The 23,133-nt window shown below is 36.5% G+C and overlaps 1 protein-coding gene across 2 annotated transcripts in view; it reads right to left on the bottom strand.

Annotated features, from left to right (window-relative positions):
* The window catches only part of LOC108434746 (FERM and PDZ domain-containing protein 4), a 93,690-nt gene that overhangs the window by 13,851 nt on the left and 56,706 nt on the right, over positions 1–23,133 (bottom strand). For both annotated transcript variants that reach the window (XM_017710102.2, XM_037543125.1), the window contains exons 4-8: positions 20,844–20,946; positions 10,950–10,995; positions 5,493–5,597; positions 2,636–2,743; positions 2,307–2,438 (exon numbers count right to left, since the gene is read on the bottom strand). In XM_017710102.2, coding sequence (XP_017565591.1) covers positions 2,307–2,438; positions 2,636–2,743; positions 5,493–5,597; positions 10,950–10,995; positions 20,844–20,946 — 494 coding nt within the window. The remainder of the gene's footprint in view (positions 1–2,306; positions 2,439–2,635; positions 2,744–5,492; positions 5,598–10,949; positions 10,996–20,843; positions 20,947–23,133) is intronic.

Raw genomic sequence — 23,133 nt, 5'->3', positions numbered from 1 at the left:
GAGTGCATGCACATAAAAGTGTGATGTTATCTGTAATGAAATACTGCATAGGAAACTGTCTTGGTTGTGTGCTTTCAGACATGTTCCACTGAACGCTTAATAAAGTAATAATTAAAGCACACTGATTATTCTGCTATGGCCAATATGACTTTCAGCTGCTGATTACATGGTGAAAATGTTTGCTTGCTTAGCAGTTAAACAGTTCTAAAACAGCTTTTTTGCTGAAAAGTATAACTTAAATGAATTCCTCACATAGTAGCAGATATACATGGATTTAAGTTGTTTCCATGCTGGAAAACACTAAGACCATCAAAAATATATGCATGAATGAGCTTAAAAAGACCTTAATCATCATCTTATATGTGTAATAAGTTCCAAAAACACTTCTTTTTGATGCAAAGAAGGTTTACACAAATTCATATTTAGCTGGGAAAATATCATATAAGTTTTAGTGCTTTAAATGCAGTTGCACTGCAGTTCCAACACACATAGGCTGGCAAATGTGAGTGCCATCTTTCTCCAAGGGGAAGCTTTTAGCATTCCAAAGACATCCGATTTGAGCTGATAGGATCTCTCCTTGGAACAGGAAACACCTGCATATACACTTAGATCTGCTGTGACGATCAAAGATTATTCCCATTCATTCTGATAAAAATGTGCTAATCCTATTAAATGTATTTTCACATAAGCCCCATCACTTCAGATAGGCCTAATTAAAAAGAAGTTTGATTGGCTGGCAAGGGGTTTTGGCCACCCCTTTGACATATTCCATAACCACACCATCATGCTTCCCACCGGGGGCATCTGAGAGTGTCTGTCACCTCCATCTGATATTTTTTTTCTAGACAAAAACCTATGTTTGTAATGGTAATTTGTAGTTTTTGGGCCCTCAGTGTCACTGCTTGACTGAGAATAGTCTGCCAACCAAAAATATCCATCCAACAGCGTCCTGTGACCACTGCTGAAGGACTAGAGGATGACCAACACAAACTGTGCAGCAGCAGATGAGCTATCTCCTCTTACTTTACATCTACAAGGTAGACTGACAAGGTAGGGGTGTCTAATAGAGTGGACAGTGAATGGACACAGTGTTTAAGAACTCCAGCAGCTCTGCTGTGTCTAATCCTATCATACCAGCACAACACACACCATCACACACTAACACACCACCACCACCGTCAGTGTCACTGAGAATGATCCACCACCCAAATAATACCTGATCTGTGCTGGTCCCATGGAGGTCCTGCCTATTCCAGAACAAGCTAAAGGGGGCTAATAAAAACCACATCAAATGCTCACCCTCATTGGCCATTTGATCAGAAACACTTAGCACATAGGTACACTTTGTCAGTTTACAGTTACTGATTGTGGTACAGCTGTTGAAACACACAGCCATATGTCACTATCATGCCATGATGAACGTACACACTTTCTTAAGACCTTTCTCAAGAACACATTTAGGGAATAACAGCTCCAAAATGGCTTTAAACGGTGACTTTACAGGAATACAGGCTGATCCAGAAAGAAAAGTCATGTTGTAGCAGTTCTTTTGGTTCATTAATCAAAAAATTGTTACACAGTATGAAGCACTGCTGTCGTTCGAATGATGTAGAAAACAGATATGTTTGGTATTTTTTGACCATTTACAACTAAAAAAAGGTAGATCATCATGTGTATAAGAACTATATTTTATAACATACACTATACACTGTTCAAAATATTTGTGACTAAAATACCTTAAAAATGTAAAAAAAGGAAAACAAAACCTGTAAGTCATGTTTAATAACTCATTGTTGAGGCGGTGGGGTTAGGGTAATTTTATGGTGGGCCAAAATCAAACATCCTCACAGGCCAACACTTTGGCAGTGCTGCATTTGTGTTGTTTAAAAGAATAATATTTATTCATTTATTTTTAACAGGTATCTCCCTAAAAAAGCAACACATTTAATGCATTTCATTACTATGTGAACATAATTTCCACATGAATGAATTATATGACTTTTTTTCTATTTTCTGCAACATATTATATTCATGTGGAAACGACATACAATTTCAAGTTAATTTAAAGCAGTTTTTTCAGTGATATGTAAGATTGCAGTACACAACAGATGATGCCTCTTCAGTCAACCACTGCCGTATTTGTGTGTGTGCAACATTGCAATATTTAGCATGAAAGGATTTCAGTCTCAAGAGAGTTGTGAATGTAAACACAGTGCTTGTGAATGTAAATACAATCCATTTAGATTCCATTGTTTAAATGTTAATATTAGTTGTAGTAGAACTATCATAGAGGACTTCATTCTTACCTGAGTTAGCATTTCCTGCTCATGCAGGAGTAGCAGCCTGCTGCCTGAGCCTTCTGACCTCTGTTCCAGCATCAGGGAGAAATGCTCAATGCACTTGATGGACAGCTTCTCTTGCAGCGTCATAATGACATCCTATATCACACAGTGAGAAAACAGCGCTCACCTTTCGGCTCTCGCTTTATCAAGTATTATTAACAGGCTTTGAAATATGAGAGCACACTTTTGAAATTTTAATGGGAGAAGCAAACTAGGCTTTTGGTAAGCGTCCAAGATTTGCTTCCATTGTGATACGTCACAGTACGCCAGCACCAGACATGCGCTCAAATCACCTTGATGGACGTGTTGTTGTCGAAGCGAAATGACTTGGTCTGCCCGTTCTCCAAATACACCTTCAGAACATTTGGCATGAAGAGCAGCGAGTTGTCCTTCACAGTGTCCTGCAAAAGACCAAAGAGATCAATTACAATACAGTAGGAGGGATTTGAACTGCACCAACGTTCAAACACTTACATACATATATATGGATATAGTTGCATATAAAAATGTGAACACCGCTGGTCAGATGACATGATTTGTAAGTTTTGTTGAAAATAAGTGAAAATATCCTCTACAGAGAACACACTTATACATATAAAATAAATTAAGGAGAAAAAAATGTATATATATATATATACACATGTGAGAGATGTGCCATGACTTTTTCATAGGTTACATTTTATGTTATGTTTTATATATATATAGATATATATATATATTTTTTTTTTCATATTCTTACATATTTCTCTCCCAATATGTTAAATTCAGCAAATATGCACTGGAGTGTGTTTTTATCTTGGAAAACTAACAAAAAAAAGGCATCAGACTCGGGCTTCACTTTTGCACAAGACTGTTTATACAAACATAAAATGATTAGAATATGATGCTTGAACCCTAGAAACTTCATAGATTTTAATTAAATAGTGTAAAACAAAAAATACTTAAGATGTGCCCAGAATGATGTACAGAGCTGTAGAATATTCTATGATGGTTATGAAAGTTGCACTGCAAGTCATAATAAACAGTTATAATAGAATAATATAAATAACTTAATGAATGTAGTGTGTTATTCATATCTAGGTCTGCATGAGGAAAGAAAAAAATGATTAATATGACAAACGATTCCAAACATTTGACACTGTACATATGATGTCTCCCTGAGGTGCTGATTGTACTTAATCCCTTTCTACAGGCCCCCTAGTGGCTGTCCCACTGGTGGGATGGAAATGGACTTTATTTTAAATTGCTATAATCTACTGCATTATTGTTTCTTGTAACTCTGTAATCACATTAACTAGGACACTGTTAGCGCTCTGTGTGTGAAATGTTGTGACTCTGTGTTGAGCTGCTAGGAGCAAGGAGGAGTGAAAGTGAGAGTCTGCTGTGAAAACTATTCACACCTTTTCATAAAGATGGCCATATCAAGTCAAAACAGACAGCACATTTGCTTTTTTTTAATTGAGAAATAAAAATAGCTGCAGCAATAAAAATGGTTTTTCTACACATTTTCTTTTATAAAGGAGGGACCTCCTTGAAAATAGGTGTAAATTCTATTTTATGGCTACTGTGAAAGAGTTAGAGTGGCACTCCAGCCAAAATTGAAAGTCTAACCATCCCTACATCTGTTGCAAACTTACTTACCTGCATCCTGCAGTGGCACCACAATACTCTCTAAAGTGAGATGTTCTAATTTAAAGAGTAGGAAACTGCTTCACAGACTTTTTCATAGTGGCATATGGAATATGTCACAGATTGAAAAGCAATACTTCTATATACTTCTATTGACTGTTTTTAACAATCATATATCAAGTATATTGGCATCTTTACTGAAAGACTTGAGGATCTGCATTTAATCCTGAATTTGTATCATGACTAAATCCACTCTACCCCTTAATGTAAAGAGGGCTATATTACTTTCTGCTGTTCAAACAATGTAATGGATCTTTTACTTTCCATTTTGGCACATTTTCTGCAAGTCACTGTTAAAATGCAATCTCATATGTGCATTGCATTTCACTTTTTTCTGCTGTTATGACTGCATTTCAATGAGACACAAAAGTACTGCACAATAGAATAGCAATATAGCTGTGCCTTGATTACATTTCAAGGTGGAATGATTGGTAAAGAGGTCAAGCAGCACAAAAACAATGTAGTGTAGGTGTTTCTTTTCATTTTACATGACAGTGTGGAAAAATGATGTTGTGTGTGCACTGTATTTTACATTTTTCCCACCATAGTTATTTAATTTTCTTTTGACAGAGATTCCTCTCAAGAGGCAAGCTCCAAGAATGTTGTTCTTAAATGACCTGAGTCTGCTTACTGAAGTACAGAACTCAAGTTCAGCTCAGCGCAAGATAAAAACAAATATGGGTTTCAAAACAGAACAAATTCTTTCTCTCAAAGGAATTGTTCTTACTTTCTTGTGTGCAATAATTCTCTTTTTTTTTTTAGAGTTCAGTCGTTATTTTAACTCACTAAGTCAAAATCTTGATGGAAAATATTCATTATTTTGAGTCAAAGTCAAAGCAAAACACACAGATAAAAAACTTTTTTCCCTATGTGGTGGGAACTGGCTTTGATACAAAAAGAAGGTGGGTCAAACATATACTGCATATACTGCATTAATGACGTTAACTTCAGGTTTACTACATACTAAGGCGTGGCATTTAGTAACTACAAGGCCCCAATGCAAATAGGTCGAGCTGTTCTTAGGTAATAGAAGTGTGTAATAATCTTTGGGACAGCTGTAAATAACCTGCCCAACTGGTCACCCCCACCAGCTCACAGAGTCAGTATACATTTAGTCATTTTTGCCTCTCTTAGTAAATCTGCCTGCTAAATTATTCTTTTAGGCCTGAATGTCCCTTTAAAGGTACTCAAAAACACACATGAATGAAAATGGAAGCATTTGTTCATATGTGCATAGAACAGGCTATCAGTAAATATAGAAACAGGTACTGGTCATGGTGCCATTGTTATATTATTGGCAACAATAAAAACTGCAAAAAAGACTGAAAGAAGAATGACTAATGAAAGAATGGAACGAGAGTCGATGACAATGGAGTTTTGTGCACTCTGAGTAATACACTGTGACTAAACCACAGCTGATGATGCTGTGGTGAGTCAGGCTGATGTGGCTTTGGATCTTACCGGAACCTGTCCATTGATGATGACCTCTTCGGCAAAGCGCACTTTGACTGGATTTGACTTCAACTTGGCTTTTTTGGCTGCACTGATAAAGGCTGATTTGGGGGACTGAGGAAGGAACAAAGAGTGAAATTATAACACCCTGCACATTGGCTAAGAAATTCAAATCAGCAAGCACAGTGCAATTATTTTGCATTCAGCAGAGTCATATATAAACATATATAAACCTTATCTAAAACACAGTTATGGCATATTTCTTTAAAACTTTGGTTTAAAGGTGTGAAATCATTTTCAATAACATTAAATCTGTTTTGGTTGCAGATACAATGACATTTTAGACAATTATATTGCTCCAAAATGGTACCTTTACAGGAGAAGGAAAAAACCTACTTTACTTTTAATGTAAGTCAATGGAACGAGACTTTTTTCCAAGTCATGTCAGGCCATTTCATTTGGTCCATTCATCATGAAATTAGATGTTATGTAAAGGGCAACAGGCATTTTCAAATTGTCAAAAACTGAAAAATATCACGATTGGCCCCTCCCAATCCTGTCTATGCGCTTGTATTTACCTTCCAGTCCTGTCCATGTGCTTTTGTTTTCACTGAGTTCTTCCCAGTCCTGCCCCCTTGTTTTCAAACTCCGCCCTTGATTATTTTCACCTGTGTCTTGTTAACCTGTATTCAAGCCCTGTGAATTTGCTAATCTTTGTATTCTCTTGTAGTGTATTCTCATGTAGTGTTTGGTCTTTGTATTGTATTCTCTGGTGGTGTATTGGATTGTTTGGTATTGTTTATTCCGGCCTCCGTTGTGTTTTCAGTCTGTGTTTTCTTACGTTATGTCTGTCCCCCGATATCACTGTTTTGGCTCCTTGACCCTGGACTGTCTTGACCCTGAGAATGGATTTGCCCTTAATAAATCTCTCTCATCTCAGCATACACGTCCGTCTCATCGCTCCCCAACATTACAAAAAACAAAAAAAATGGAGATATAAGGTTTTCTTTGGACAGCAGCGATATGCCTCCAATTTTGAAGCAACAGTTTGGGGACAACCTTTTCTTGTTCCAGCATGACTGTGCCCCTGTGCATGAAGTGAGGTCCATGAATGTAAGTTTGGTGTGAAAGAACTCCAGTGGTCTGCACAAAGCTCTGACCTCAACTCCACTGAACATATTTGGGATGAACTGGAATACTAATTGCCAGGTCTTTTATCCAACATCTGTGCCTGACCACACAAGTGCTCTTTGGAATGAATGGGAAACTCTTACAGTCACATTCCGAAATCTTGTGGAAAACCTTCCGTGATGGCCAACTCCATATTAATGCCCATGCTTTTGAAATTAAATGTCTGTTTGAGATGTTGAACAAAACATCTAAGAATTCCTGTTTAGATGTTTTGTTCAATATCTCAATTAGGTTTTGAGATGATCATAGAATATATGTATACATATATATAATATTTGTATGTATATTAATATGATGGTTGATTCCAAACTTTTGAATTGTCAGAATTTCTTTAGTTAATGTCCTTTAGTTACTTCATTTAAATGCTCAAATATATTGATTCAACTAGCACACAGAAGACTGATAACATAGGTGCAGCCCAATACACTGATAACTCTGACAGTGCGTGTCCCTTGGGTCCTACGTGACAAATGGACACCACCCTGCCAACTGCTGACACAGTCACAAAGGCCTATTAATTGGCCTTGTTTTGCAGCAGGTCACGGAGCTCAGCTGTCAACACGCTTTGAGTAAAGCACTATTACGGGGTGTCAACTGCCAAAAGCTACTTGTTAAGCATCTCTCAGATATAAAGCAGCCATGATTTTATAGTTGATGCTCAGAGGTCTTAAAAAGTCTCAAATTAATTAAAATGTACGAGCGGTCAGTGTTCTGTTTTGTTATTTTGGTTAATCAGTGGAATACATTCATTTATTTCTCAAGGTTATGCAGTCCTAGTCCAGAGAAGAGAGTTGCTGAATGCTGAAGCTGTTTGCTCAGCGTGATAGAAAACTTTTACAGCAGAGGAGAGTGTGGAGAGCTTGGGAAATTAGGTAGTCCTCGTTTTTTTTTCAGTGAAATTCATTTACAATAAAATTAAAAGGTTGTTTATAAGTAAGTGTTCTTGTTGGTTTACAAGCCAGACTGCACACACAGCTGTAAGCAAAAGCAAAACACTTCTGGTCAAATGACATGTTTTATTGACTGAAAAGAAGTTAACACATCCTCCACAGAGAACATCCTTAAATAAGGGCACAGCTGTTGGAATGAACCATATCTCCAGCTCTATATCTCCAAAATCAAAATTTTACAGAAGAAGAAAAAAAAGAAGCTGCAAGTTTATATAAATGTATTTATATTGGTAGCTGAAACTTGAATTTTAAAAAAACAGAATACGATGATTTGCAAATCCTTTTCAACCTATGTTCAATTGAATACACTACAAAGACAAGATATTTAATGTTCAAATGGATAAACTTTATTGTTTTTTTGCAAATATTCACTCATTTTGAATTTGATGCCTGCAACACGTCCAAAGAAGTTGGGCCAGGGTAACAAAAGATTGGGAAAGTTGAGGAATGCTCAAAAAACATCTGTTTGGAACATTCCACAGGTGAACAGGTTAATTGGAAACAGGCGAGAGTCATGATTGGGTATTAAAGGAGCATCCCTGAAAGGCTCAGTCATTCACGAGCAAGGACGGGGCGAGGTTCATCACTTTGTGAACAACTGCGTGAGCAAATAGTCCAACAGTTTAAGAACAACATTTCTTAACATGCAATTGCAAGGAATTTATGAATTTCATCATCTACAGTCCATAATATCATCAAAAGATTCGGAGAATCTAGAGAAATCTCTGCTAGTAAGCGGCAAGGCAGAAAACCAACATTGAATGCCCGTGACCTTCGATCCCTCAGGCAGCACTGCATTAAAAACCGACATCATTCTGTAATGGATATTACCACATGGGCTCAGGAACACTTCAGAAAACCACTGTCAGTGAACACAGTTCGTCGCTCCATCTACAAGTGCAAGTTAAAACTCTGCCATGCAAAGTGAAAGCCACATATCAACACCACCCAGAAATGCCGCCGGCTTCTCTGGGCCTGAGCTCATCTGAGATGGACTGACGCAAAGTGGAAAAGTGTCCTGTGGTCTGACGAGTCCACATTTCAAATTGTTTTTGGAATTCATGGACGTCGTGTCCACCGGGCCAAAGAGGAAAAGGACTGTCCAGGTTATTATCAGTGCAAAGTTCAAAAGCCAGCATCTCTGATGGTGTGGGGGTGTGTTACTGTCCATGGCAGGGGTAACTTGCACATCTGTGAAGGCACCATTAATGCTGAAAGCTACATTCAGGTTTTGGAGCAACATATGCTGCCATCCAAGCAACGTCTTTTTCAGAGACGTCCTGCTTATTTCAGCAAGACAATGCCAAGCCACATTCTGCACGTGTTACAACAGCATGGCTTTGTAGTAAAAGAGTGCAGGTACTAGACTGGCCTGCCTGCAGTCCAGACCTTCTCTCATTGAAAGTGTGTGGCGCATTATGAAGCGCAAAATACGACTACGGAGACCCCGGACTGTTGATCAACTGAAGTTGTACATCAAGCAAGAACGGGAAAGAATTCCATGTGCAAAGCTTCAACAATTAGTGTCCTCAGTTCACAAACACTTATTGAGTGTTGTTAAAAGGAAAGGTGATGTAACACAGTGGTAAACATGCCCCTGTCCCTACTTTGGAACGTGTTGCAGGCATCAAATTCAAAATGAGTGAATATTTGCAAAAAACAATAAAGTTTATCTGTTTGAACATTAATATCTTGTCTTTGTAGTGTATTCAATTGAATATAGGTTGAAAAGGATTTGAAAATCATCGTATTCTGTGTTTATTTATGTTTTACACAACGTCCCAACTTCATTGGAATTGGGGTTGTAACATTTCAGCTTTATCAGTTTAATTTATTAAAAAAAAACACATAAAATATTAAATGTCATTACTTTTCCATAGATCACTTTTAATGTTAAATTCAGCAAATAAACAGAAATTGTGCATCAAATGTGCAGAAGTGTGTTCTCTGTAGAGGATGCGTTGACTTATTTTCACATAGAAAATCAGAAAAATGTAATCGGGGGGCCAAACTTTAGCATATGACTGTAATTATGAACATTATCATGAGTCCAAATAATTCAGTAAATGCAGCAAGATCACAAATGGAAATGGCCTCTGTTGTTAGGAAATACTATAAAAAGTGCTTGTGTACTGTTCTCAATGCAGGCCAGTGTGATTTATTTACCACCAATCAAGATTTAACTCTTTAAATGGGAACACTTCAATTTCACTCTTTCACGTAATTATACACTTACCAGCCACTTTATTAGGTACACCTGTTCAGTTGCTTGTTAACACAAATAGCTAATCAGCCAATCACATGGCCACAGCTCAATGCATTTAGGCATGTAGAGGTGGTCAAGACCACTTGCTGAAGAGCAGACCGAGCATCAGAATGGGGGAAGAAAGGTGATTTAAGTGACTTTGAACATGGCGTGGCTGTTGGTGCCAGACGGGCTGGTCTGAGTATTTCAGAAACTGCTGATCTACTGGGATTTTCACGCACAACCATCTGTAGGTTTCACAGAGAACGGTCCAAAAAAGAGGAAATATCCAGTGAGCGGCAGTTGTGTGGATCAAAATACTTTGTTGATGTGAGAGGTCAGAGGAGAACGGGCAGACTGGTTCGATATGAAATAAAGGCAACAGTAACACAAATAACCACTTGCTACAACCAAGAAATGCAGAATACCATCTTTGAATGCACAACATTTTGAACCTTGAAGAAGAAGGGCTACAGCAAAAGGGGGTCCAACCTTTTACTAGCAATAAATAAAGTGGCTGGTGAGTGTGTGTCTTACATAAAGATCAGTTGCTGGATAATAATTAATATAATCTGTGGCATCTATGATGAGTTTTTGGATATGGACATTGGTTTCAACCTAATCTCTATCGGGTGCATCTACTGTGCATTTCCCTGCATTTAGAATGCAAAAAAACACAGTGTCACTAAAGCAAAGAACTACTATATAAAGCCACCAAAAGTGTTTGAGTCTTATTAGCTACCCCTTGTGCAGAATCCTCAGCCTGCGAAACATGAGTGAGTGAGTGGGTAAGCGAGTGAGTGAGCATGGTCAAACTCAGGTCCATGATAATTTAACTGGGGTGCCAAAATATTTGCATACAACTGTATAACAGGAGACAGTGGGCTCATACTGAAGCACTTATTATACATGTTTTGCTGTGTTATTTTCTAAACACAGTGCGATTATTTCCATAACAATTAACTGTATGTTGTAGATACAGTAGAGTTTAAGTGGAAGGTTGATGGATTAATCTGGTCAAACTGATTGTAATACAATATCTAATATTTGGTTTATGAAAAACAAAGTAGACTGGCTTACTGGGTAAGGTTGGACAACAGTCAAGAGGATGGACTCCTTACAGTTTCTGTTGGGAGACACAACAAACACAAGTGTAAGTGTTATTTTACTGCAGCCAAGTCACTTGTAATTTACAGACATTCTATTGTGTTGCTGACTGTGGTAGCTTTACGCACAATTCATAAGACACATTAGTTAAAGTATATTTTAATGGAAATGACAATGGTAACAAAACACTTCTGGTCTTCAGATAACAATTAGTGGGTAACACTGCTGCTCTTCACCCAGCTGTAAAATTCTCATCTCAAAGCTAGAACCAAACATTCTTGTGCAAAACTCCTAGTGGTACAATAACCAAGTTTGTGAAATCATGTGCAGTCAATTGATTATAACACTGTGGGGTGTGGGAGGCCACATGGACACAAAACTAGAGCCAGAAATACAAAGTGCAGGCTGGTCTTTATGCTGACAGGTAAAGTATAACCTTAATCAATATATTTAAACAGGATGCTAATAACAAATATATTTCTTCATTCGTTTTTCTCAGTATGGTTTGGTTGTTCTTGGTATGGTATGATTTGGTTGTTCCTAGTATGGTTTGGTTGTTCTTGGTATGCTTTGATAGTTTATTGTATGGTTTGGATGTTCTTGGTATGGTTTGATCATTTTTGGTTTGATTTGATAGTTCTGGATTGGTTTGGTAGTGTTAGGTATGATTTGATTATTCTTAATATGGTGTGGTGAATTTGACCTTATTAATTCTATAGTCGTAACATTATTTTCTATCATATTGGTTATTAGACTGTGTAGATTCTGGTTGAGTTTATCCTGTGGGCCTCTGACTGAAATATGGTGGAGCTGATTCAGGAGGCAGCTGCACAGGATGGGCCCCCCCTGAATGTAAACAATGCTATATATTAGACTGGGGCTACTCTGGACAATAACGTATGTTTATACCAAATTTGGCTAAAGAAAATCCATACATTGAACAAACTGAGGCTATTTTGACAGAAGCCAGATGTCCACACTGGTATAAAAACCAGGAGTTGGAATGTACGTGTCAGAGAATTTTGGCTCTTCTCTCCACGCTCTTTCGCGAAGGCTTGTCTGTGACTTCGACCTCTCAATGCTAATAAACATCTTTATATGCAAGAGACGAGTGTCACCGAAGAGTTTGTTCCTACACCTTTACAGCATCGCAACTAAAGAAACCACAATGGTTTGATTGCTCTTGGTATGGTTTGATAGTTTATTGTGTGGTTTGATAGTTTATTGTATGGTTTGGTTGTTCTTGGTATGGTTTGATAGTTTATTGTATGGTTTGGTTGTTCTTGTTATGGTTTGATAGTTTATTGTATGGTTTGGTTGTTCTTGGTATGGTTTTATAGTTTACTGTATGGTTTGATAGTTTACTGTATGGTTTGGTGTTCTTGTTATGGTTTGATAGTTTATTGTATGGTTTGGTTGTTCTTGGTATGGTTTGATAGTTTATTGTGTGGTTTGGTTGTTCTTGGTATGGTTTTATAGTTTACTGTATGGTTTGATAGTTTACTGTATGGTTTGGTTGTTCTTGTTATGGTTTGATAGTTTATTGTATGGTTTGGTTGTTCTTGGTATGGTTTGATAGTTTATTGTGTGGTTTGGTTGTTCTTGGTATGGTTTGATAGTTTATTGTATGGTTTGATAGTTTATTGTATGGTTTGGTTGTTCTTGTTATGGTTTGATAGTTTACTGTATGGTTTGGTTGTTCTTGGTATGGTTTTATAGTTTACTGTATGGTTTGGTTGTTCTTGGTATGGTTTGATAGTTTATTGTGTGGTTTGGTTGTTCTTGTTATGGTTTGATAGTTTATTGTATGGTTTGGTTGTTCTTGTTATGGTTTGATAGTTTATTGTATGGTTTGATTGTTCTTGGTATGGTTTTATAGTTTATTGTGTGGTTTGATAGTTTATTGTATGGTTTGGTTGTTCTTGGTATGGTTTGATAGTTTATTGTATGGTTTGGTTGTTCTTGTTATGGTTTGATAGTTTATTGTATGGTTTGGTTGTTCTTGGTATGGTTTTATAGTTTACTGTATGGTTTGATAGTTTACTGTATGGTTTGGTTGTTCTTGTTATGGTTTGATAGTTTATTGTATGGTTTGGTTGTTCTTGGTATGGTTTGATAGTTTATTGTGTGGTTTGGTTGTTCTTGGTATGGTTTGATAGTTTATTGTATGGTTTGATAGTTTATTGTATGGTTTGGTTGTTCTTGTTATGGTTTGATAGTTTACTGTATGGTTTGGTTGTTCTTGGTATGGTTTTTTAGTTTACTGTATGGTTTGGTTGTTCTTGGTATGGTTTGATAGTTTATTGTGTGGTTTGATCATTTATTGTATGGGTTGGTTGTTCTTGGTATGGTTTGATAGTTTACTGTATGGTTTGATAGTTTATTGTATGGTTTGGTTGTTCTTGTTATGGTTTGATAGTTTATTGTGTGGTTTGGTTGTTCTTGGTATGCTTTGATAGTTTATTGTGTGGTTTGATAATTTATTGTATGGTTTGGTTGTTCTTGGTATGGTTTGATAGTTTACTGTATGGTTTGGTTGTTCTTGGTATGGTTAGCTAGTTTATTGTGTGGTTTGGTTGTTCTTGGTATGGTTTTATAGTTTACTGTATGGTTTGGTTGTTCTTGGTATGGTTAGCTAGTTTATTGTGTGGTTTGGTTGTTCTTGGTATGGTTTTATAGTTTACTGTATGGTTTGGTTGTTCTTGGTAGGTTAGCTAGTTTATTGTGTGGTTTGGTTGTTCTTGGTATGGTTTGATAGTTTATTGTGTGGTTTGGTTGTTCTTGGTATGGTTTTATAGTTTACTGTATGGTTTGATAGTTTACTGTATGGTTTGATAGTTTACTGTATGGTTTGGTTGTTCTTGGTATGGTTAGCTAGTTTATTGTATGGGTTGGTTGTTCTTGGTATGGTTTGATAGTTTACTGTATGGTTTGGTTGTTCTTGGTATGGTTAGCTAGTTTATTGTATGGGTTGGTTGTTCTTGGTATGGTTTTATAGTTTACTGTATGGTTTGGTTGTTCTTGGTATGGTTAGCTAGTTTATTGTGTGGTTTGGTTGTTCTTGGTATGGTTTTATAGTTTACTGTATGGTTTGGTTGTTCTTGGTATGGTTAGCTAGTTTATTGTGTGGTTTGGTTGTTCTTGGTATGGTTTGATAGTTTATTGTGTGGTTTGGTTGTTCTTGGTATGGTTAGCTAGTTTATTGTGTGGTTTGGTTGTTCTTGGTATGGTTTGATAGTTTATTGTGTGGTTTGGTTGTTCTTGGTATGGTTTTATAGTTTACTGTATGGTTTGATAGTTTACTGTATGGTTTGATAGTTTACTGTATGGTTTGGTTGTTCTTGGTATGGTTAGCTAGTTTATTGTATGGGTTGGTTGTTCTTGGTATGGTTTGATAGTTTACTGTATGGTTTGGTTGTTCTTGGTATGGTTAGCTAGTTTATTGTATGGGTTGGTTGTTCTTGGTATGGTTTTATAGTTTACTGTATGGTTTGGTTGTTCTTGGTATGGTTAGCTAGTTTATTGTGTGGTTTGGTTGTTCTTGGTATGGTTTTATAGTTTACTGTATGGTTTGGTTGTTCTTGGTATGGTTAGCTAGTTTATTGTGTGGTTTGGTTGTTCTTGGTATGGTTAGCTAGTTTACTGTATGGTTTGATAGTTTACTGTATGGTTTGGTTGTTCTTGGTATGGTTAGCTAGTTTATTGTGTGGTTTGGTTGTTCTTGGTATGGTTTGATAGTTTATTGTGTGGTTTGATCATTTATTGTATGGGTTGGTTGTTCTTGGTATGGTTTGATAGTTTACTGTATGGTTTGATAGTTTATTGTATGGTTTGGTTGTTCTTGTTATGGTTTGATAGTTTACTGTATGGTTTGGTTGTTCTTGTTATGGTTTGATAGTTTACTGTATGGTTTGGTTGTTCTTGGTATGGTTTGATAGTTTACTGTATGGTTTGGTTGTTCTTGGTATGGTTTGATAGTTTATTGTATGGTTTGGTTGTTCTTGGTATGGTTTGCTAGTTTACTGTATGGTTTGGTTGTTCTTGGTATGGTTTGATAGTTTACTGTATGGTTTGGTTGTTCTTGGTATGGTTTGATAGTTTACTGTATGGTTTGATAGTTTACTGTATGGTTTGGTTGTTCTTGTTATGGTTTGATAGTTTACTGTATGGTTTGGTTGTTCTTGGTATGGTTTGATAGTTTAATGTATGGTTTGATAGTTTACTGTATGGTTTGGTTGTTCTTGGTATGGTTTGATTGTTTATTGTATGGTTTGGTTGTTCTTGGTATGGTTTGATAGTTTACTGTATGGTTTGATAGTTTATTGTATGGTTTGGTTGTTCTTGTTATGGTTTGATAGTTTACTGTATGGTTTGGTTGTTCTTGGTATGGTTTTATAGTTTACTGTATGGTTTGATAGTTTACTGTATGGTTTGGTAGTTCTTGTTATGGTTTGATAGTTTATTGTATGGTTTGGTGTTCTTGGTATGGTTTGATAGTTTATTGTATGGTTTGGTTGTTCTTGGTATGGTTTGATAGTTTACTGTATGGTTTGGTTGTTCTTGTTATGGTTTGATAGTTTATTGTATGGTTTGGTGTTCTTGGTATTGTTTGATAGTTTATTGTATGGTTTGATTGTTCTTGGTATGGTTTGATAGTTTATTGTATGGTTTGGTGTTCTTGGTATTGTTTGATAGTTTACTGTATGGTTTGATTGTTCTTGGTATGGTTTGGTATTTTTTGTTATGGTTTAGTTCTTGATATAGTTTCTTTGTTCTTGGTATGATTAGGTAATTCCTGGTGTTTTGGTGATTGGTCATCTTTTTCAGTTTAACAGGCACGACTACTAGTAAGCATATAAAGTTCTGCCTCGCACTGCTACAGAATGTTCTAAGGCCAAACACCATATCCTAATTTAAGATAATAAGCTAATTTAAGACATGTACTAATGTTACATATGAAAAGAAAACGAGACTTTAAGAGACTAATATATAGTAAATATATATATACTAATATATATAATATTTTGTGCATCTTAAGGTCACAAACATGCTTTCAGAAATGTACATCTTCCAACTTAAACTGACAGCTGAAACTATTAGCACTTGATGATGCGATAGTCAATCAACTCAAGCCTAATTAACTTACCTCAATAACAACATTCTAGGAAGTCTGCCAAATGCTTTTAAGGTAATGTAAGCTCCCATTTTAACAAAATGTAATATATTATTGGCAGATTACGGCTGACGAATCTTGATGCATTATGTATTTTGAGATCTCTTAACAATTTCTTCTTTTTTTTTTTCTTTTTACAGTGCATTCACTTTTAGCCACATTAGCACGTTTGATCAAGCTAACTTTTGGAAGTATTTTTCTCTCATGAGGACCAGTGAAAATGCCTAGTCACTCTCCATGTCATCGTATTATAACATCCCTACAAAGAAGGTAAACTCTGAGTTGAAATTCATTTCGAGTGGTCTCCAGAGACCCTCATAAATTCATTATATTTATATGACTTTTGCACACCAAACAGTGGTATGCTGCTGAAAGCGCAAGCACATCCACATTTCTTTAGCTCATTTAGATCTTTTTTTTTTTTTAATTTGTTTAAATGTCACTAACCTCCATTTTCCATGGGCACAAATTTGCCCACCTTTGTCTGCCTGGCATTTTGTTTGTTATTTTGTTTTATGAGTTGTAATTACGAGACGAAACTGAGATTGCATCCACACAAGAGCGACAAAACTCATGATCTTGCTGTTTTTCCTCTGCCTTTATTACTTTCAGCTGCCAAGGTGGACTGTCAGTCATTTGCTTATGCACACTGTTTTATGGGGTGCACAATGTGTAAGTGCTTGCTGAAGATGTTTATAAAGTAGGTGCTTACAAGCTAAATCTACAGAACACTCTGAACTGAACACATGCACAATTAAGCCACGAAATAGACTAAAAGCCTCTATTTCCAATGAATTGATCTCTCCATGCTCCACCCACATATACATTCTTTCATAGCTACTGATGGATTTTCTTGCACCCAGGAGTCTCACTCACAGTTCGTGGCATATAAAGTGGAGGGATGTGAGCTTTTATTGTCTCTCAGTAGGACAGTTATGACAGGCCTTTGTCAGCTGTTCATGGCTGTAGCTCAATTCAGAGATGCCAGATGGAGCGGAGTGGACACGGGACAGTGGCACGTTTAATGAGGGCCAAAGTCTTACTTCACGGTCACCCACCCTGCGACTGCAACTGAGACAATAGTTCTGATAGGACAGATAGTGACAAACTTGACTTTTATTGCCACTATGTCAACATGTATGTGATTTACTTCCATCATTGTTTTCACATTTCACCTTTATTGATAAACACCTATATTGATTTTGCACCTTATCCAAGAATAAAAACGTATTGAGAAAAATGTAGGGTCTTTTTTTTTGTTTTGATATGCACATTTTCAAAATTTGCAAAAAAGAGTGGTGCACAGAAAACCCACCAATGACTGTTCACAATGCTGAGTTTCCAGTTGAAAATGCTACACTACCGAGCGAGACTGTGCTGTTGTAACTAATTGAAACTATGCAGATTGAAAACAACAAATTTTGACAAATTTGCCACCATGCTAACATTACCTTAATCACACAATAAAAAAATAACCTTTTCATCCAGTCAGCGCACCCTTTCACTCCCATCCAAAGCAAATATCATTTGAAGATGTAAGCTTGCATATTTTGACAAAAACTCAGTGATATGTCATGAGGTTGAATGAGATTGCCAGTGGTCTGTAAAGCTTGTTCAACTGCTCAGCTGTTGCAACAAAACAACACATTTGTGGCGGAGCATGAAAACGTCTTCTCTATTACCAGGACAGATAAATGCCGCAGGAAATGGTCAGACAATTATCTAAACATCATCATTATGTTTTGAGTCCAAAACTGAGCCAGTTCAAACTTTATCATTACATTATGAGTTCGAAATTGACCTGACCCAAACCGCATCCTTTTTCTGAGTCTAAAATCAACCTGTTCCAACTGCATCATTATTTTTTGAGTCTGTGACCGACCCTACTAGAACAGAACCATGATGTTTTGAGTCCAAGACCAACTAAATGTAAACACGCATCATTGTGTTTTGAATCCAACCAGAACTGCATCATGATTTTACTCCAAAACCAAACTGGCCTGAACTGCATCATGTTTTGAGTCTGAACCTGAAAAAACCTGAACCATATCATATAGTCCAAAACAAACCAACCCACACACATCATGTTTTGAGTCAAAGCAGACCCAACACAAACTGCGCTATGTTTTACATTTGAAACTGACCTGACCTGAACTGCATCTTTATATTTTGAGTCAGAAACTGACCCAAATGATACAAAACTCTGTCCAAAACTGACCCCAGTTGGCCCATCACTGTTCAAACTGATATAATCAATCTGGTTGCTGTGTAGTATAAATAACATATAACTCTATATATAATATAATGCACTACAATTAAAAGATCAGCTGTCCAGCTGTTAATTCTGATTAAACCAATTTATTTAAGAAATAAGGCTTTTGAAACATGTTTTGGTCTGGATAAGCTCTCCATGCTGCACTGTTCTCACACTGTCGAGTGCTGATGTCGTGAGGTGTTAGCTTCATCTGTTTAATCCTAAAACTCTTATTTATGCATATAGAACATATTGAACATATAATATAAGTTTGTGGTAAAAAAAAACAAACTTGCAGCACTTTCCTGAATCAATTCATTGTTTTTCCCAAGAGCAGTCAGGTCTTGTCAGGTTATGGACAAATATTTCAAGCTGTATTTTTGCTCTCTGACCACTTTAAAATGAAAATTTAAAAAATTACTAAGTAGTTACATTACTTCTACAATAACTTACTGTGTCATGTTAACTATAGATGCATGCTGATACTACTATGGATCAATATTGATACTGGTACTGGGTATCGGCCTGATACAGTGCTCATTTATTCATATTCAACCTCATAAAATCACACCTATTGGCAGTCAGGAACTGCCAACCAGGAATACACTGTGCGATTTTAGCCCGTTTTAAACACAATGACAACTACTTTATTGATAATTGTGTATAGACACAGCTGTCTGTAGATGTTTTGTTTCACACAGCATGTCAATCAGACCGAGCGTTTTTGTATAGTGTGAGTATATAAATCATAGGCTTTGCTTGTACACAATGGTCTATTCAAACATATAGGGTGAGTCACTAATGAACAGCACTGTCTGGCTTTAGGAGACATGCAACTACAGCTCAAACAGCCAGTCAGAAGACATAAAACTACACAAGCGAGATTAGCCTCAGATGTGATTCCTGCTGTCCCTTGCACAAATGTTTCCAGCTAGCAAAATTTTATTTACATTTCACTTACATTAAAAAAATAGAAAAAATAGAAAATACAAAAATAGCAATCCAACGTAAGACTTTGTAAGTCTTTAAACTGCCAAAACCGTAAATGTCATATCCTATAATGCTAAGCAGTACAGTGCAGTGTCAACCTCACAGTAATTTGCTGTGTTGCCACAGAAAATATCTAAAGATGATTTGTTTTCATAATAAGAAAAATCTTGTGAAATCCTGCTAATAACTGACAGTGTACCTTATAAATCCACTATATAGGTTTACAGTTATAGATGTTAACCCATCTGTTGTCACGCACCTGCTATCTCGTTTATTATTGGTTAGTTTCTGACCGCAGGGATGCTGCTGACCAGATATTGTCGGATGTGGGTTGTGGATGATACTCAGCACAGCAGTGACACTGACATGGGGGTGGTACGTTAATGCATGTGGAGTTATCAGTGCTGTGTTGAGAGTGGTCCACCACCCAATGCTCAGTTAAGAGTATCTCTGTGGTCAGAAACTGACCACTGATGAAGGGCTAGAGCTACAATCTCTAACTGTACCACCAGCAACTCTAAGTACACCAGCACGGCAAAGCTACAAGGTAGGTGTATATTGAATTTTTATCTTTAACGCTTAGCAGGTGCAGACATTATATATATATAAATATGTGTGTGTGTAATTCTATATTATTGGCATATCATAAGCTTTCAACTGATATTCTGCTTTGTGAGTGGAAATAATGATATATGTAATTATATCTGGACCTGATATTAGCCCATGGTTATGTTCATTGTATAGTTTTTTCTGCTGTTCCTTACAAACCCTTTTACCTGGTAAAACTGTTGTTGGAACAACTAAAAAGTGGTTGATATAAGGTTCTTCGGAAAGGCAGTGGTTGCATATGGAACCATGACAACTCGTCATGCTTAAATGGTTCTTTGCCTGGATAATGGTCTTTAAATGGTCCTTTGCCTGGATGGTTCTTGTCTGCGATGGAGAACCTAGTATATGGTTCTTTAAATGCTTCTACTACTGTGACAAGCTGATTTTATTTCACTTTTTCTTTTTCCATACTAATACTGATCCCATATTTTTGGATTTGAAAACTATACAGCTTTAAAATGAACTAGTTTTAGTGAAAGCACTTCACTTCAGGTGAGCAAGGCTATGATGCTGATGCTACTCAAACACACTTCTGCCCCACAGAAAGAAAAGCACAGCTAACATCACATCACACAGTATGAATGTGGTATTAAAGGCTAGATTTGACAGTCAGGTTCATTTGTTTTCCTCTGATATTTAATCCAGCATTTTCAGCTGATATTGCCTTTTATACCAATATGTCACCTCCAATGACAGGTCAAAGAACCATTTTTGTGAACTATATAGAAAATGGAAGGCTGAACTAATGAATGAATGAATAAATGAGTGTGCTGGCAGATGGGTGGATGGATAAACTGATTATTTCAGTGAGCACACTGCTGAAGGTTCAGTTGATCAGTACCTGACAAGGTCAATGACCCGCTCTCTAGGCGCTGAGGCGACAGCTTCATCGTTTATCATTATGATCTCATCTCCTGGGATCAGTTTTCCTTCTGATGGACCACCTGTTAATACACACACACACACACATGCGTCATCTTACTCATAAGTGTCATTTTTCTTTTCACAGAACGAAAATGCATCATACAAGCACTGATAGCTTCATTTAATACAGGCATGTGTGCACACACAAGGCTGTTTGTCTACAGTGTCAGGATGCGAGGTCACACATATGTTCGTGTGTGTGTGTTTGTGTGTGTGTGTGTGTGTAAGTACCTGTGTATTATATGTGTATAAACACATCTGTGTAAAAATGGCAAACCATCAAGCTTTTAATTGACTTAACAACAGATCACTAATGAGTAAATTAGCAGATTTTTCCTTTCTTTAAATGTTGAAGTCTTGCGAGTAAATGTGCTGACACGCTTTCACAGAAAGGAAAGTCAATATTACACTCATACACTCGTACACTCAACATTGATGGCTTCAGACAGCGGAAAAAACATTGCCAAGCTAGTTTGTGTTTATTTTGAGATCAAATATTCCCTATAAGGTTTAAATCTGGACTTTGACAAAGCCAAAACCATCAAAGTCCCTTTTTTGTGCACAAGAGTCGACATTCATTGAAAATCTGGAATATCTTCAGTTAAACCTGCAATTACCCAACAAAAAGTTATAGAGTTTTGAAAAAAAGTAAAACAAAGAAAAGTTACAAGAATTTGAGTAACACACAAATATTCATGATTTTGCACTCTCTAGGTTCATTCATACTGAAGCAAATTTGTGAAATTGACCATGTTAATGCCTTTGTACAAAAAGATTTTTTAAGTCTCTTCTACTGAAGCTCTACTGAGTCTGAGATTTGATCTACTCATCAAACTAGTGAAGTCTATGCCAGCTCCAAAGATTCTACTTCTCACTTAAACTGATAAGCTGATAATAAAATTTGTAAGGAAAAAATTGTGTTCATTTTAGAAAGAGTGCAAAACAGAAGCATAAGTGGTCTCAGACTTTTGGGCCCCAACATAAATATATTTGTAAAGATCTACATGTAATAATATGTCCCATATATATTACACATGGTCCTTGTGTAAGCATGTTTGTAAGTATTAATAATATGCCCAATATTTAATATGCTGCCACTGTTGGACCGAAAATGTATGTTGTAAAAAACATTACATGGCATTACGTGTTCATGGCATTACTAACTAATGGAAATTAATATGAAAATATTTTATCAAATTATTCTGGACCTTTACTATTGGCCCTTTCCTTATGCAAAAAAATAAAAAAAAAATAAATGCAAGATTTTTATGGGACAAGCAAGTGCCTATATGTAACAACAACAACAACAATAATAATAATAATAATAGTAGTAATAATAATAATGTATCTTTTGTCTTTACATATGCATGTATTTTAAAACTACAGTCATATGTAAAAGTTCTGTAGGGGATGTGTACTTATTTTACTTAATTAATTATGAAAACATGGAATTTTACATTTGCATATGGCTGTATGTGTGTAACAAGAATGTTCTGAGCTTAAGCATAAAAAAAACAAACATAATGCTTTTGTCTTTGAGGTTTGAGGGCTATGTTTTTTTTCATGCTCGTAATGACATGTTTTCAAAACAAAGTTTTTTTTGTTTTGTCATCTTGCTAAAAATAAGCTGTACAGCTGTCGGCAGCTCCCATACTGTGATTTCTCCCTTTATTCCCTCTTTTCCCTCCTCTCTGACACAAGGTATTCTCTACTGTGGAAGACCCTCGACCCAGACAGCCTCTAGCTACCACCTCTCTGCTCACATCGCAGCCTTGCATTACAGATAAAGATGTATTTTGTTTGTGACAGTCGCAGTAATTTTCCACGCTCTAATTATTTTTCCCTTGGAAGTGTTTATTTGTGATAGTGAAGCTGAGTGAATTGATGGATGACACAGTCTTACAGAGGGGAGACTGAGAAACCCTTAGCATGCGTTCGCACTGGTTATACGCTGACATTTAAGACATGGCTAAGCTAATATGCACTGGAGAAAGTAAGTAAGTTAAGAGGTCACTATAGGGTTTTATACTGTTATTTAAGTCTGGACTCGTGTAAATATAAGTTTTTTGTATCTGTTGCTAATGTGCTAATACATTTTTCAGATTCATTTTAGAAATCAATTTTAGAAATCAACCAAGTTCTATTGGACCATTTTAAACTGAAGCTGGCCAGCAGGATACACAATATGGCCAAAAGTATGTGGACAT

The sequence above is a fragment of the Pygocentrus nattereri genome, chromosome 12 (assembly GCF_015220715.1).
Source record: "Pygocentrus nattereri isolate fPygNat1 chromosome 12, fPygNat1.pri, whole genome shotgun sequence".
NCBI classification, from domain to species: Eukaryota; Metazoa; Chordata; class Actinopteri; order Characiformes; family Serrasalmidae; genus Pygocentrus; species Pygocentrus nattereri.
The sequence above is the reverse complement of the archived record's forward strand: the minus strand, read 5'-3'. Positions and strand labels throughout refer to the sequence as shown.